At 45.4% G+C, this 17,364-nt stretch overlaps 1 protein-coding gene across 1 annotated transcript in view; it reads right to left on the reverse strand.

Annotated features, from left to right (window-relative positions):
• The window catches only part of LOC134934577 (collagen alpha-1(VII) chain-like), an 817,258-nt gene that overhangs the window by 287,466 nt on the left and 512,428 nt on the right, over positions 1-17,364 (reverse strand). The window contains exons 86-88 of the mRNA XM_063929986.1: positions 13,436-13,507; positions 11,322-11,393; positions 6,109-6,144 (exon numbers count right to left, since the gene is read on the reverse strand). Coding sequence (XP_063786056.1) covers positions 6,109-6,144; positions 11,322-11,393; positions 13,436-13,507 — 180 coding nt within the window. The remainder of the gene's footprint in view (positions 1-6,108; positions 6,145-11,321; positions 11,394-13,435; positions 13,508-17,364) is intronic.

Raw genomic sequence — 17,364 nt, forward strand, 5'->3', positions numbered from 1 at the left:
ATCAGGACTATGGTGGCCAATCCCGGGAACGGGATCGGCGGGATCCCGGAATTTAGGCCCAAAAATGGCCGGGATTCAATCCCGGGATTGGAAGCTCCAATCCCAGGGATTGAGGGATCAGCGTTGAGCGTCCACAGGATGCTCAGACGCTGCCCGGCTTCCTCTTTCCGGGTCCCCAGCGCAGCATGAGAGGTCACGCTGCGCTGCCAGCGGCTCCCAGCAGCGATCAATGGATTTTCCCCTCCTGCCCGCCCTCGGTATATGGTAAGTTATATGTGCGGGGCGGGCGGGGCGGGGTGGGGTGAGGGGGCGGCCACCTAGATGAAAGCCAATCCAGGGTATCCCGGAAATCCCGGGATTGGCCATTTTTCAATCCCGTTACCCGGGATTGAAAAAATGGCCCGGGATTGGCTTCCCTAATCAGGACTGTGTTAATTTAAGTATATCTTTATCTTTTTTTCTTTTTCTTTTAAAAATCATAACTCCATACCTTGAGCAGGTACAGTAGCATTTGTAAAATGTTTATGTGGTAGAATCAGGCGCATAGAACATTAAGCGTTTTCCTATAAAAATAAGAATTTACTTACCGATAATTCTATTTCTCGTAGTCCGTAGTGGATGCTGGGGACTCCGTCAGGACCATGGGGAATAGCGGCTCCGCAGGAGACAGGGCACAAAAGTAAAAGCTTTAGGATCAGGTGGTGTGCACTGGCTCCTCCCCCTATGACCCTCCTCCAAGCCTCAGTTAGGATACTGTGCCCGGACGAGCGTACACAATAAGGAAGGATTTTGAATCCCGGGTAAGACTCATACCAGCCACACCAATCACACTGTACAACCTGTGATCTGAACCCAGTTAACAGCATGATAACAGCGGAGCCTCTGAAAAGATGGCTCACAACAATAATAACCCGATTTTTATTGCAGACAATCCGCACTTGGGATGGGCGCCCAGCATCCACTACGGACTACGAGAAATAGAATTATCGGTAAGTAAATTCTTATTTTCTCTGACGTCCTAAGTGGATGCTGGGGACTCCGTCAGGACCATGGGGATTATACCAAAGCTCCCAAACGGGCGGGAGAGTGCGGATGACTCTGCAGCACCGAATGAGAGAACTCCAGGTCCTCCTCAGCCAGGGTATCAAATTTGTAGAATTTTTCAAACGTGTTTGCCCCTGACCAAGTAGCAGCTCGGCAAAGTTGTAAAGCCGAGACCCCTCGGGCAGCCGCCCAAGATGAGCCCACCTTCCTTGTGGAATGGGCATTTACATATTTTGGCTGTGGCAGGCCTGCCACAGAATGTGCAAGCTGAATTGTACTACACATCCAACTAGCAATCGTCTGCTTAGAAGCAAGAGCACCCAGTTTGTTGGGTGCATACAGGATAACAGCAAGTCAGTTTTCCTGACTCCAGCCGTCCTGGAAACCTATATTTTCCGGGCCCTGACAACATCTAGCAACTTGGAGTCCTCCAAGTCCCTAGTAGCCGCAGGTACCACAATAAGCTGGTTCAGGTGAAACGCTGACACCACCTTAGGGAGAAACTGGGGACGAGTCCGCAGCTCTGCCCTGTCCGAATGGACAATCAGATATGGGCTTTTGTGAGACAAAGCCGCCAATTCTGACACTCGCCTGGCCGAGGCCAGGGCCAACAGCATGGTCACTTTCCATGTGAGATATTTCAAATCCACAGATTTGAGCGGTTTAAACCAATGTGATTTGAGGAATCCCAGAACTACGTTGAGATCCCACAGTGCCACTGGAGGCACAAAAGGGGGTTGTATATGCAGTACTCCCTTGACAAACTTCTGGACTTCAGGAACTGAAGCCAATTCTTTCTGGAAGAAAATCGACAGGGCCGAAATTTGAACCTTAATGGACCCCAATTTGAGGCCCATAGACACTCCTGTTTGTAGGAAATGCAGGAATCGACCGAGTTGAAATTCCTCCGTGGGGGCCTTCCTGGCCTCACACCATGCAACATATTTTCGCCAAATGCGGTGATAATGTTGTGCGGTCACCTCCTTCCTGGCTCTGACCAGGGTAGGGATGACCTCTTCCGGAATGCCTTTTTCCCTTAGGATCCGGCGTTCAACCGCCATGCCGTCAAACGCAGCCGCGGTAAGTCTTGGAACAGACATGATCCTTGCTGAAGCAAGTCCCTTCTTAGTATCTCTTGAAGTTCCGGGTACCAAGTCCTTCTTGGCCAATCCGGAGCCACGAGTATAGTTCTTACTCCTCTCCGTCTTATAATTCTCAGTACCTTGGGTATGAGAGGCAGAGGAGGGAACACATACACCGACTGGTACACCCACGGTGTTACCAGAGCGTCCCAGCTATTGCCTGAGGGTCTCTTGACCTGGCGCAATACCTGTCCAGTTTTTTGTTCAGACGGGACGCCATCATGTCCACCTTTGGTCTTTCCCAACGGTTCACAATCATGTGGAAGACTTCCAGATGAAGTCCCCACTCTCCCGGGTGGAGGTCGTTCCTGCTGAGGAAGTCTGCTTCCCAGTTGTCCACTCCCGGAATGAACACCGCTGACAGTGTTATCACATGATTTTTCGCCCAACGAAGAATCCTTGCTGCCATTGCCCTCCTGCTTCTTGTGCCGCCCTGTCTGTTTACGTGGGCGACTGCCGTGATGTTGTTCGACTGGATCAGCACCGGTTGACTTTGAAGCAGAGGTCTTCCTAGGCTCAGAGCATTGTAAATTGCCCTTAGCTCCAGTATATTTATGTGGAGAGAAGTCTCCAGACTTGACCACACTCCTTGGAAATTTCTTCCCTGTGTGACTGCTCCCCAGCCTCTCAGGCTGGCATCCGTGGTCACCAGAACCCAGTCCTGAATGCCGAATGTGCTGCCCTCTAGTAGATGAGCACTCTGCAGCCACCACAGAAGAGACACCCTTGTCCTTGGAGACAGGATTATCCGCTGATGCATCTGAAGATGCGATCCGGACCATTCGTCCAGCAGATCCCACTGAAAAATTCTTGCGTGAAATCTGCCGAATGGAATCGCTTCGTAAGAAGCCACCATTTTTCCCAGGACTCTTGTGCATTGATGCACTGACACTTGGCCTGGTTTTAGGAGGTTTCTGACTAGCTCGGATAACTCCCTGGCTTTCTCCTCCGGGAGAAACACCTTTTTCTGGACTGTGTCCAGAATCATCCCTAGGAACAGCAGACGTGTCGTCGGAAACAGCTGCGATTTTGGAATATTTAGAATCCACCCGTGCTGTCGTAGAACTACTTGAGATAGTGCTACTCCGACCTCCAACTGTTCTCTGGACCTTGCCCTTATCAGGAGATTGTCCAAGTAAGGGATAAATAAGACGCCTTTTCTTTGAAGAAGGATCATCATTTCGGCCATTACCTTGGTAAAGACCCGGGGTGCCGTGGACAATCCAAACGGCAGCGTCTGAAACTGATAGTGACAGTTCTGTACCACGAACCTGAGGTACCCTTGGTGAGAAGGGAAAATTGGGACATGGAGGTAAGCATCCTTGATGTCCAGGGACACCATATAGTCCCCTTCTTCCTGGTTCTCTATCACTGCTCTGAGTGACTCCATCTTGATTTGAACCTTTGTATGTAAGTGTTCAAAGATTTCAGATTTAGAATAGGTCTCACCGAGCCGTCTGGCTTCAGTACCACAATATAGTGTGGAATAATACCCCTTTCCTTGTTGTAGGAGGGGTACTTTGATTATCACCTGCTGGGAATACAGCTTGTGAATTGTTTCCAATACTGCCTCCCTGTCGGAGGGAGACGTTGGTAAAGCAGACTTCAGGAACCTGCGAGGGGGAGACGTCTCGAATCTCCAATCTGTACCCCTGGGATACTACTTGTAGGATCCAGGGGTCCACTTGCGAGTGAGCCCACTGCGCGTTGAAACTCTTGAGACGACCCCCCACCGCACCTGAGTCCGCTTGTACGGCCCCAGCGTCATGCTGAGGACTTGGCAGAAGCGGTGGAGGGCTTCTGTTCCTGGGAAGGGGCTGCCTGCTGCAGTCTTCTTCCCTTTCCTCTATCCCTGGGCAGATATGACTGGCCTTTTGCCCGCTTGCCCTTATGGGGACGAAAGGACTGAGGCTGAAAAGACGGTGTCTTTTTCTTTATACGGCAATACTTCCATGTGCCGTTTGGAATCTGCATCACCTGACCACTGTCGTGTCCATAAACATCTTCTGGCAGATATGGACATCGCACTTACTCTTGATGCCAGAGTGCAAATATCCCTCTGTGCATCTCGCATATATAGAAATGCATCCTTTAAATGCTCTATAGTCAATAAAATACTGTCCCTGTCAAGGGTATCAATATTTTCAGTCAGGGAATCCGACCAAGCCACCCCAGCGCTGCACATCCAGGCTGAGGCGATCGCTGGTCGCAGTATAACACCAGTATGTGTGTATATACTTTTTAGGATATTTTCCAGCCTCCTATCAGCTGGCTCCTTGAGGGCGGCCGTATCTGGAGACGGTAACGCCACTTGTTTTGATAAGCGTGTGAGCGCCTTATCCACCCTAAGGGGTGTTTCCCAACGCGCCCTAACTTCTGGCGGGAAAGGGTATAACGCCAATAATTTTCTATCGGGGGAAACCCACGCATCATCACACACTTCATTTAATTTATCTGATTCAGGAAAAACTACAGGTAGTTTTTTCACACCCCACATAATACCCTTTTTTGTGGTACTTGTAGTATCAGAAATATGTAACACCTCCTTCATTGCCCTTAACATGTAACGTGTGGCCCTAATGGAAAATACGTTTGTTTCTTCACCGTCGACACTGGAGTCAGTGTCCGTGTCTGTGTCTGTGTCGACCGACTGAGGTAAATGGGCGTTTTAAAGCCCCTGACGGTGTTTGAGACGCCTGGACAGGTACTAATTGGTTTGCCGGCCGTCTCATGTCATCAACCGACCTTGCAGCGTGTTGACATTATCATGTAATTCCCTAAATAAGCCATCCATTCCGGTGTCGACTCCCTAGAGAGTGACATCACCATTACAGGCAATTTGCTCCGCTTCCTCACCAACATCGTCCTCATACATGTCGACACACACGTACCGACACACAGCACACACACAGGGAATGCTCTGATAGAGGACAGGACCCCACTAGCCCTTTGGGGAGACAGAGGGAGAGTTTGCCAGCACACACCAAAACGCTATAATTATACAGGGACAACCTTATATAAGTGTTTTCCCTTATAGCATCTTAATATATAATAATATCGCCAAATAAGTGCCCCCCCTCTCTGTTTTAACCCTGTTTCTGTAGTGCAGTGCAGGGGAGAGCCTGGGAGCCTTCCTAGCAGCGGAGCTGTGTAGGAAAATGGCGCTGTGTGCTGAGGAGAATAGGCCCCGCCCCCTTTTTGGCGGGCTTCTTCTCCCGTTTTTCTGACAACCTGGCAGGGGTTAAATACATCCATATAGCCCCAGAGGCTATATGTGATGTATTTTTAGCCAGCATAGGTACTTTCATTGCTGCCCAGGGCGCCCCCCCCAGCGCCCTGCACCCTCAGTGACCGTTGGTGTGAAGTGTGCTGAGAGCAATGGCGCACAGCTGCAGTGCTGTGCGCTACCTCATGAAGACTGAGAAGTCTTCAGCCGCCGATTTCTGGACCTCTTCTCTCTTCAGCATCTGCAAGGGGGTCGGCGGCGCGGCTCCGGTGACCCATCCAGGCTGTACCTGTGATCGTCCCTCTGGAGCTAGTGTCCAGTAGCCTAAGAAGCCAATCCATCCTGCACGCAGGTGAGTTCACTTCTTCTCCCCTAAGTCCCTCGTTGCAGTGAGCCTGTTGCCAGCAGGACTCACTGAAAATAAAAAACCTAACAAAACTTTTACTCTAAGCAGCTCTTTAGGAGAGCCACCTAGATTGCACCCTTCTCGGCCGGGCACAAAAACCTAACTGAGGCTTGGAGGAGGGTCATAGGGGGAGGAGCCAGTGCACACCACCTGATCCTAAAGCTTTTACTTTTGTGCCCTGTCTCCTGCGGAGCCGCTATTCCCCATGGTACTGACGGAGTCCCCAGCATCCACTTAGGACGTCAGAGAAAATGTATTCTAGATAAACATGACCTAGCATCTGTACTTACTGCACTTCCAGGAAGCCCAGGTTCACCTGGATCACCCTGTTGCAAGAAAAAGAAAGACACTGTAATGGTGGTCAAACATGCAACAGTCTGGTTATGGCAGTCCATATCTGATCAATATGGAATCACAGTGATTGAATGACAAGAAGTCCATGCACTTTGGCTGGCTAATAGTGCATATAGGGGCAAATTCAGTAAGGATTGCAAAAATTACAAATTAGCAAAAATTGCGAGCAAAAGCAAAATTGCGAAAGCATGCCCAAACGGAAAAACTGCAACACTAATTTAATTTAACAAAAAGAAGGTGGCCTTGTGAAATGTGCAAATATTGCGAAAACCATCCTAATAATCGCAATTTTTGCGTACATATTACAATTGTATGCAATTTTTGCGTACATGTTTCTGATGTTGCATTTTTTGCTAACAAGAGTGTTTTTCCCTTAAAAATTGCACAACCTACTTTCCTGCACCCAAATTAAAGAAACTACTCAACAATTGTAAATCAATTCAATCATCACTTAATTGGTCAAATGATCTTGTGGTAATTTAGCAATTATTATCTTAAAGACACCATAGTGTTTTTCTTCAAACATTGACTTATGCCCATAACTGTGTTCAGATATATTCAATTAAAGAGAGAGTGTGAATTCTAGCCTCTAAACCCTACACAACAGCAATTATTGGTATATGTTGTAACAAACACACTTTTTTTGGAGTCAAAATATTTTACTTCGGAAACAGTAAAATTTTTATTAAAAAAAAAAGTGTTTTTTTGATTGTGAAGTGGTCAAACATTACATATTATTGTTTCTTTGCTTTTATTTACATACCATACTTTAATGGGCCCTACACACTGTCCGACATCACCGCACGATATGAACGATCTCGTTCATTAATGAACGAGGTAACGATCATATCGTGCAGTGTGGAGGCTCCAGCGATGAACAATGTGCGGCCCCGCGCTCGTTCATTGCTGGTGCCCTGTCAGCTGTGCATGCAGGCCAATATGGACGATATCGTCCATATTTGCCTGCACGTCTACGGAGCCGGGTGACATGGGGGAGTGAAGAAACTTCACTCCCCACGTCACTGACCCCCCCGCCGCCGGGTCGGCCGTATCGGTAGTCGGGCAGCTCGGCGGCACATCGCCAAGTGTGTAGGGCGCATAAAAAATTATGCGTAAATATTTGTTTCAATAAGCAGAATTTGCAAAACTTGAAAATAAAAAGATGATGTTGCTGTTCTTCAACATATGTTTATGTGTGTAGCGCACAAATAACATTTAAAAAATAAAAATGTATGTGGGTATGTTTTGTTTAACAAATGTTGGTTGTTTAAAAAAAACTGTTAGGAAGCTAAATGTCATTCAGCAGATACTACTAAGCAAAATGCTTGTAACGGTTATTTTACATTTGCTTCTATCAAATACTGTGGTTGTCAAACCTCGATTGTTAGTAAGTGTAAACACAAATCAGTTAGTAACATATATTTTCACAATCAACACGTGTTACAGAGTTAAACAATACCTTACATGTTTCTAAGTTCCAATACAGCTGAATAAAGTGATTTGTGGTCTGAGGTGTGAGCTTCTTCAGCTGTGTGTAATGAAGCAATTATTGCAGTATACATGCAGTCTACAACTGAGGTCAGCTTGTGCAATTTTTAAGGTAGACCTGTAGTCACTCAGAAACTGCACATCAGAAATGTGCGATCTGTTGTAAAAATTGTGAATCCACCGCCCATCAGCATATGCCCACAACATGCCCCGCAACACTCCCCTGATCATAGTTTTAGCAAGTCCAGCCACGCAAAAAGCTGCTGGCTGCGATCAACTCGGAATGACCACCAATGTCCACTTGCAGTGAAACGAAGGTTGTCTGTTGGGGTGGCAATCAATTTGCCGGCTGTCGGGATCCCGGCGGTCAGGATACCACGCTGGAATGCCGCCAGCCAGAATACCGGCTCACAGGGGCTATTCCTACTCGTGAATGTCCACGACACTCATAGGGGTATATGCAATAGCGGGCGAATTCGCGGCAATTATCGCCGTTTTTTCAATTCGACCAAATTCGCCAGGTGAATTCCGGAAGGTGGCTTCCGGAATTCACCATATGCAATGAAAAACGGATTCGCCAGAGTCGCGGGCGAAAATCGGCCGATTTGGCGGATTTTGCCGCGATTTTAAAAAACGGGAAAAAACGGGGAAAAACCCGAAAAAAAAATGGCGTGGGGTCCCCCCTCCAAAGCATAACCAGCCTCGGGCTCATCGAGCTGGTCCTGGTTCTAAAAATGCAGGGGAAAAATCGGCCAGGGATCCCCCGTATTTTTAAAACCAGCACCGGGCTCTGCGCCTGATGCTGGTGCCAAAAATACGGGGGACAAAAAGAGTAGGGGTCCCCCGTATTTTTAACACCAGCATCGGGCTCCACTAGCTGGACAGATAATGCCACAGCCGGGGGTCACTTTTATGCCGTGCCCTGCGGCCGTGGCATCAAATATCCAACTAGTCACCCCTGGCCGGGGTACCCTGGGGGAGTGGGGACCCCTTCAATCAAGGGGTCCCCCCCCCCCAGCCACCCAAGGGCCAGGGGTGAAGCCCGAGGCTGTCCCCCCCCATCCAATGGGCTGCGGATGGGGGGGCTGATAGCCTTTGTGATAAAAAAAAAAGATATTGTTTTTTCCATTAGTACTACAAGTCCCAGCAAGCCTCCCCCGCAAGCTGGTACTTGGAGAACCACAAGTACCAGCATGCGGGAGAAAAACGGGCCCGCTGGTACCTGTAGTACTACTGGGAAAAAAATACCCAAATAAAAACAGGACACACACACCTTGATAGTAAAACTTTATTTCATACGCCGACACACACATACTTACCTGTGTTGACACGCCGACTGCAACGATCTCCGACGATCCAAGGGTACCTGTCAAAAAATTATACTCACCTTCCAGCGTCCAGAGGTCCAGGTCCAGAGGTAAATCCACGTACTTTGTAAAAAAAACAAACCGAACACGATCCACCGGACTAATGAAAGGGGTCCAATGTTTTCACATTAGACTCCTTTCCCCGAATGCCGGGACATCACGTGACTCCTGTCACTGATGTCCCTTCAGCCAATCAGGAAGCGCTACTGCCGTGGCGCTCACCTGATTGGCTGGACGCCGTCTGTACTCTGACAGCGCCTCGCAAAGCCGCTCCATTACTTTCAATGGTGGGAACTTTGCGGCTAGCGGTGGGGTCACCCGCCGGTCAGCCGCTGACCGGCGGGTGACCTCACCGCTAGCCGCTAAGTTCCCACCATTGAATATAATGGAGGGAGCTGTGCGATGCGCTGTCACAGCGATCAGCCAATCAGGTGAGCGCAACGAAGTTGCGCTTCCTGATTGGCTTAGAGACCTGTCAGTGACAGCTGTCACTGACAGGTCTCAATCGTGGAAAGGTGTCCCCTTTCAGTCCGTTCTGGAGCGGGTATTTGCGTTTTCTTTTTTTGCCAAGTACGTGGATTTATCTCTGGACCCTGAGGTGAGTATATTGAACTTTGCTTTTCAGGTATCCGTGGATTCTACATGGAGAAGAGGACCGATGTCGGCGTGTGAACATAGGTAAGTATGTGTGTGTCGGTAGTGTGAAATAAAGTTTTACTGTCGACGGTGTGTGTGTCCTGTTTTTATTTGGGTATTTTTTTCCCAGTAGTACTACAGGTACCAGCGGGCCCGCTTTTCTCCCGCATGCTGGTACTTGTGGTTCTCCAAGTACCAGCTTGCGGGGGAGGCTTGCTGGGACTTGTAGTACTAATGGAAAAAACAATATCTTTTTTTTATCACAAAAGGCTATCAGCCCCCCCATCCGCAGCCCATTGGATGGGGGGGGGACAGCCTCGGGCTTCACCCCTGGCCCTTGGGTGGCTGGGGGGGGGACCCCTTGATTGAAGGGGTCCCCACTCCCCCAGGGTACCCCGGCCAGGGGTGACTAGTTGGATATTTGATGCCACGGCCGCAGGGCACGGCATAAAAGTGACCCCCGGCTGTGGCATTATCTGTCCAGCTAGTGGAGCCCGATGCTGGTGTTAAAAATACGGGGGACCCCTACTCTTTTTGTCCCCCGTATTTTTGGCACCAGCACCAGGCGCAGAGCCCGGTGCTGGTTTTAAAAATACGGGGGATCCCCTGTCAATTTTTTCCCTGCATTTTTAGAACCAGGACCAGCTCAATGAGCCCGAGGCTGGTTATGCTTTGGAGGGGGGACCCCACGCCATTTTTTTTTCTGATTTTACCGTTCCAGCAATAAAAAAAAATAAAAAAAAAAAAAAATATTTTAAAAAATATATAAATAATATTTGTGCCTCCCCCCCCCAAAAAAAAAGTACCTAATCCCTTCTAATATAAATAGATCTGCTATTCCCCAAAAAAAAAACCCACCAAAAAAAACATGTTTAAAATTTTTTTATTTGTTTTCACCCTCCAAAGTGTGGCGGATTGAAAATGACGAATTTGCTGTCTAAAAGCACTGCTGTCGAATTTCCAAACTTGAATTGAATATGCTTTGGTCGAATTGCAGCACTTGTATCATTGCAGAAAAGTCGAATTTGCAAAAAGTCGAATTTCAAAAAGTCGAATTTTGAAAGTCCGTTTTTTGGTCGGAAAGCACTGCATTGCATAGGCGATTTTTTTTTTTTGGTCGAAAATGACCCGAAATTCGCCAATTTCGGGAATTCGACCACAATTGCATATACCCCATAGAGTGGGAATAGATCCTGTGGCGAGCTCAGCAAGCCCGCATTCTGGCGGGTGGGATGCCGCTGTCGGCATACATATGTATTCCATCTATTGATATTGATATTGCTCAAAATGTACAAATCTGCACACAGCCATAGCTACCAAGCAATGTGATCAGCTCAAGTGGATCTTACCACAGATGCATGAAACACAACTATGAGTATGAGCCCTTATAAAATCCAAGCCTTACAGTACTGGGGATAAAAATGAGTACATTGCGGTATATCTATAAATTCTACAGCTCTTCATGATAACACAACAATGAAGGCTACAAGTCAACTCCAACTGTTTAAAATGCCATTTGCTGTGACAGTGTGGATTATTTATATAATATAATTATTCTCTATAAAATGAACCTTTTTTTACAGGTCTTTTGTCTTAAAAATATGCTACTCCTTAGTTAGTTATATACTCATCTTACTAAGAGTAGGTATTCTACTGACCTTCTGTCCTACGGGTCCCCGTGCTCCAAACAGTCCCATAGATCCTTTGAAGCCAGCTTCACCTTTCACACCCTGTGTAGAATCAATTAGATGAATAAGATTTTAAACATATTGGGCAATATTCAATTGTTTTATCGCCAGCAGCCACTAGAGCCAGCCCAACAGAGCCATGCTATTTTAGCTCTGTTCCAGCACGATCGGCTGCCAGCCCCAGCATTTCAGCTTGCACCCTCTGGGGGTGGCGAGCTGAAATACGTGAAGTGACCCATTTGGGCGCCCAAATGGGACTTTTTGCGCTGCGTTCATTAGTTTGGTCAAGTTTAGTTGCTTTATGGGTAGGTATTCATGTGACATATCAAAAGATGCCGAATTTCATAAGAAAAACAATGGTGTTCTTTGTATAAATGTATCTTTATTCATTCTTGAGTTTTAACCTAAAGTCTATAGGATATGTTGCAGGGTTAATCCTATTCTCTTTTACCATTCCTTATGAACCTTGACCAACGTGTGTCTGGCTGAATCTGAACACAAGCATCAATAATTAGTTTTTGCAGATGGTAATGATCTTGTGAGAATAAGAGGTGGCTATCAGAGGTGGGGTTAGACCTTAGGTAGATCTATGACGCTGAGAAGAAGAGTATTTTGAAATGAACATTAAGATGTCTGAAAAGAGTGATGTTGTTAAGGGATTGTAGGTAAGTCCACCACTGCTATTTACTTCCTTGCAGTATCAGCAATAGCTTTCCACTGGAAGCACTCTCTGCTATTCACATGCCAGGCAGGCAGTCCCAGGAGGAGGTGTTTTCTCCCCCTGGGACTGCCAGTCTGGATTTCAGTAGCATAAATTGCTTCCTATAGGAAGCCACTCCCCTGTTATTATGGCAGCCATACCTGGCTTTTAAGGGCTGCAGCCAATGGGGTATCCCACGCATGCACACATTATGCAGACAGGCAGACGCCTCGGGCATATTAACTGGGGAGGCGCTGATGATTAAAGTTGAAATAAATAATACTGTAAGATATATTATGACATATTGTAAAATTTAGACAAAGTATTGACACTTAAGCTAAGCTACCAATGTATGCTGCAATTCTTTGAGTATGTTTGTGTATGAGACCAAAATGGCCACTGATCTCAATCAAAATTTGATCAGATAAAATTATATATTTTAATTATTCCAACATGATGATCATATTATGTGTATAACTCAAGGAGGTAAAGCGACAATGGTCTTGCTTTGTTTCAAATGCCATGTATAGGAGGACAAGAGTAGGGTAAGGTGCACAGTACAGTATTACAGCTGAAACTATTTCACTTCAAATAAGGAGTGTTACTATCTGACTAATAAGAGAGTGAATAGATATTATTTAAAGTAAGAAATGAATGACTGTACTGTGCACCGTACCCCACCTTTGTTCTTCCATACCTGACTTGTGTTGTGCATGTCATAGCGCCTCTCATTGAATTAAACATATATTAAGCAAAACCTATGAGAGTGGTTACTGTACTTTATCTGTGCGATGGGTCCAATCTCTTTGTTTCAAGTGCCTCTGTGATTTTGTGCATGTAGATACGTTTCTTTTGCCAGGTAATTGCTGTGTGCTAGCCCAATTGGGCCTAGACTAAAGAGACAGCAGCTCTCTGAACTCTTTCATTAAGCAGCGGAGAATGCCACCGCAGCGGAATGATAATCTGCACATCTCCACATTTCCAAACTCAGGTACACCTGCAAGTTTTCTGCTATGGTCACGCAAGGTATTTTAATATTTAACATGCAGAAGAAAATTGCATTTTAGTGGTTTTCACAGGTTACAATAACTGTAACCAGATGTCTATGCAGCGGAAAGCTCTGATACACAGATCATCTATAGAAAGCAATTACTTCTTCATAAGAACACAGTGCTTTGTATTGTGTCACTGAGTTGCACTTCACACTGCAGAATACATTTATAACAGCAAACCTATGTCTTCTTAAAAATGTTAGATTTTTTATGATTTGTTCACTATTTAAGAGTTTTACATCATCACGCAGCATATGTACATACTGTATCATGTTTATCGACAATATTTTTTAATGTAAACCGTTTTTAATGTGTAGCTGCCACACACATACCTTCTCTCCTGGTGGTCCATCTTCTCCCTTTTCTCCTTTGTCTCCATCAAAACCTGGATGACCTCTGTCACCCTAGAAAAAGAAATGTTCTTTGTTACGAGATTGTTTGTAGCAGTACATCAAAATGTTTGTGACTGCAGGGCGGCGGTGTCTTCAGTCACCTATTATTCATAACTTAACAGTATCTAAAAAGAAAAGGAAAAGGTAACTGTTGATTTTTTTCACCTTATAATAACTAAGTTATGCTAATATATGCATCATTTCCCATAATTAATATTGGTATAATCAGTGAGCTCTGATGTCATTGATTTATTGCTTATAGGAATAACCAGTATAAGGAATAATGCAGTCCACTCTACAAAATTGTGAAAAGCTCAAGGTGTCCCATTCATTGTTGAGACAGACATCCTCTCTGAAGAGGACATCAGTTCACTCAAGCACACGCCAAATACTTTCAGTTGTTGGAGTTTGCTAAATATGTGTGGGCCACTTTGGGCTCCTAATAATTAAAGGGCATGTTACTTATTACATGCAGAAACTTGTTCGCAGATCTAACGGGCCCATAATAAGGGATCATGAATAGGCAGCTAAAGCGCTTGCTTTTGTATGATAGCAGAGGATCCTCAGATTCGCAATAGGTCATGGAGTGACTCAAAATGTGTCCAAACTGCCCACTGTAGTCACCATAAGCTTCTCATACAGTATGTACTGTTATTGTGATCTCTTAGTGGGCATGCTTTCCTACTGTAGCAGTTATTTTGGCAATGAAAAAACAAAGACAAGCAGGTACTATCATGTGTGAGTACTGTAATGTATACTGTATATTATTATACTGATAGCTAAAAGAATAGACAATATCACATATGGCCCTTAAATAGTGTCATACATTCTGAATAGTGTATATAGAGCAGTGTGTTTAAATAGTGGTTACGTATTTTGAGATTGTTTTGTCTTCCTTTTGGTTTTGAAACTTAGTGCAGATACAAAGGATAACAGTAATTGCCCACACACAGCAGCTGTCTAATCGCATGCCAACACATCTTCCTCCACTGTCGGACACTTGTTTATTGCTGCTTAGAAATAATACCTTATGCTTTTACTGCCCTAATATAAGAAGAAAGCATTTTCCTATTTTGTTTAACAAGTACAATAATAACCATATAAGGCAGCTTCAAGTATCTCATCAATGTCAACAGCAATATGTGGCAGCTATTCTGACGGTATACATATAACTTACAAGCCACTGTTATTGATGTTATTTTCAGATCACTGTGGAAAATGTCTTTACTCCCACTACTTTCCTAGTACTCAGCTCATCTGACTTCATACTACTGTATACACTAGATACATCATTTGATTTGTTCTGCAGCTACTGCTATACACTGCAGTGAATAACGGAGATTACTGCGTCTCATAGGAAGCATACAATTATTTACATTTTATGGCAGCAAGCTGGACTAGAACTGATTAGTAAACCAGTTTTTAATGCTTTCTCAGCCTGTATATAGTAAACATCACATTTATCGTAATCTATTATAATTTCTTTCTTTATTTTTTTTAATGAAAGGTTTCCTGTGGGGAATGTTTTCTTAATAGAGAGAATAAGAGTGACAACAGCTGTGATTACCGCAGCAGCTGCTTTCAACTCCCTCTTGAAATGGGATACGATCGTTAGGTCGACACAACTTAGGTCAACAATCATTAGGTCGACCACTGAAGGTCGACATTGGCATTAGGCCGACATGGGCATTAGGTCGACAGATCATAAGGTCGACATGAGTTTTTCATATATATTTTTTCTATTTTTGGACTTTTTTATACTTTACGATCCACGTGGACTACAATTGGGAACGGAAACCTGCCCGAAGCATGACGAGCGAAGCGAGCCATGTGAAGGGACACGGTGCACTAATTGGGGTTCCCCGTCACTTTACGAAGAAAACACACAAAAAAGGTCCAAAAACTCATGTCGCCCTTTTCATCTGTCGACCTAGTACATGTCGACCTACTGCCCATGTTAACCTAGCGCATACGACCTAATGCCCATGTCGACCTTCAGTGGTCGACCTAATGACTGTCGACCTAAGTTGCGTCCACCCAACGACCCATACCCCTTGAAACACACACAAATAAAATTTGATATTGCGTACGTGAACACAGGTCTCGATTAATTCGACAATTCATAGAAAAAAATCAAAACACAACCTCTCAATGACCAATACAGAGCTTTCTTATACTGTAAGAAACAGTATCATGCATGGCATTGCATTCATAAAACTATGTACAGTATACACTGTATCTCAGGGGGATTTTGTAACTAAGATTTAAATTCACCCTCAGCAATTGAGGCTTTTCTGCCTATTTCCCATCTGCTAAAGATAGCAGGGATCAGCTACTATTAAGTTTACACAGTATAAAGAGTACATCTTTATCAACCTAGGAGCTGAATCTATTAGATTATTCCATTGACATCAATTGCTTGTTTACATTTATATTTATTCATTTATATAGTTAATATGGGGATGCGGTCACCATCCCGCTGGACGGGATCCCGACCGCCACAATCCCGACCGCCACAATCCCGACATATTCTCCCTTCCGTGGGTGTTCACGACACCCATAGAGGGAGAATATAATAGTGTGCCAGCAGCGTGGTGAGCGAAGCGAGCCCGCAAGGGGCTACGTTCCGCTCGCCACCCCTGTCGGGATTGTGTGGTCGGGATTCCGGCGTCGGTATTTCGACCGCCGGGATCCCGTCCAGCTGGATTACGTACTGATCCCTTAATATGCATAGTGTGCACACTTATTATTAGTGTTTTACAGAGAATATTTTAGCCATTCTCATCACATGGAGCTTACAGTCTACAATATATAATTCCTTAACACATGGACACAGGTACTGTATACAAAAGGGTTCTTTTTTTGTCAGAAGACAATTAACCTATCAGTATGTTTTTGGATTGTGAGAGAAAATCAGAGCACCTGGTGGAAACCCACTCATATATAGGGGGCAGTGGCGGAACTACCGCCAGTGCAAGCTGTGCCTTGCACTGGGGCCCGCCACTGTGAAGGGGCCCAAAGCAGCATCTGCCGTTATGTGTAAAAAAGGGGACGCTGTCTGCCGTAATGTGTAAAATAGGGGACACTGTCTGCCGTAATGTGTAAAAAATAGTGATGTGCACCGGAAATTTTTCGGGTTTTGTGTTTTGGTTTTGGATTCGGATCCGCGGCCGTGTTTTGGATTCGGACGCGTTTTGGCAAAACCTCCCTGAAAATTTTTTGTCGGATTCGGGTGTGTTTTGGATTCGGGTGGTTTTTTACAAAAAACCCTCAAAAACAGCTTAAATCATAGAATTTGGGGGTCATTTTGATCCCATAGTATTATTAACCTCAATAACAATAATTTCCACTCATTTTCAGTCTATTCTGAACACCTCACACCTCACAATATTATTTTTAGTCCTAAAATTTGCACCGAGGTTGCTGGATGGCTAAGCTAAGCGACCCAAGTGGCCGACACAAACACCTGGCCCATCTAGGAGTGGCACTGCAGTGTCAGACAGGACTTCAAAAAAATAGTCCCCAAACAGCACATGATGCAAAGAAAAAAAAAGAGGCGCACCAAGGTCGCTGTGTGACTAAGCTAAGTGACACAAGTGGCCGACACAAACACCTGGCCCATCTAGGAGTGGCACTGCAGTGTCAGGCAGGATGGCACTTAAAAAAAATTGTCCCCAAACAGCACATGATGCAAAGAAAAAAAAAAGGCGCACCAAGGTCGCTGTGTGACTTAGCTAAGCGACACAAGTGGCCAACACAAACACCTGGCCCATCTAGGAGTGGCACTGCAGTGTCAGGCAGGATGGCACTTCAAAAAAATTGTCCCCAAACAGCACATGATGCAAAGAAAAAAAGAGGTGCACCAAGGT

The sequence above is a fragment of the Pseudophryne corroboree genome, chromosome 6 (genome assembly GCF_028390025.1).
Source record: "Pseudophryne corroboree isolate aPseCor3 chromosome 6, aPseCor3.hap2, whole genome shotgun sequence".
NCBI lineage: Eukaryota > Metazoa > Chordata > Amphibia > Anura > Myobatrachidae > Pseudophryne > Pseudophryne corroboree.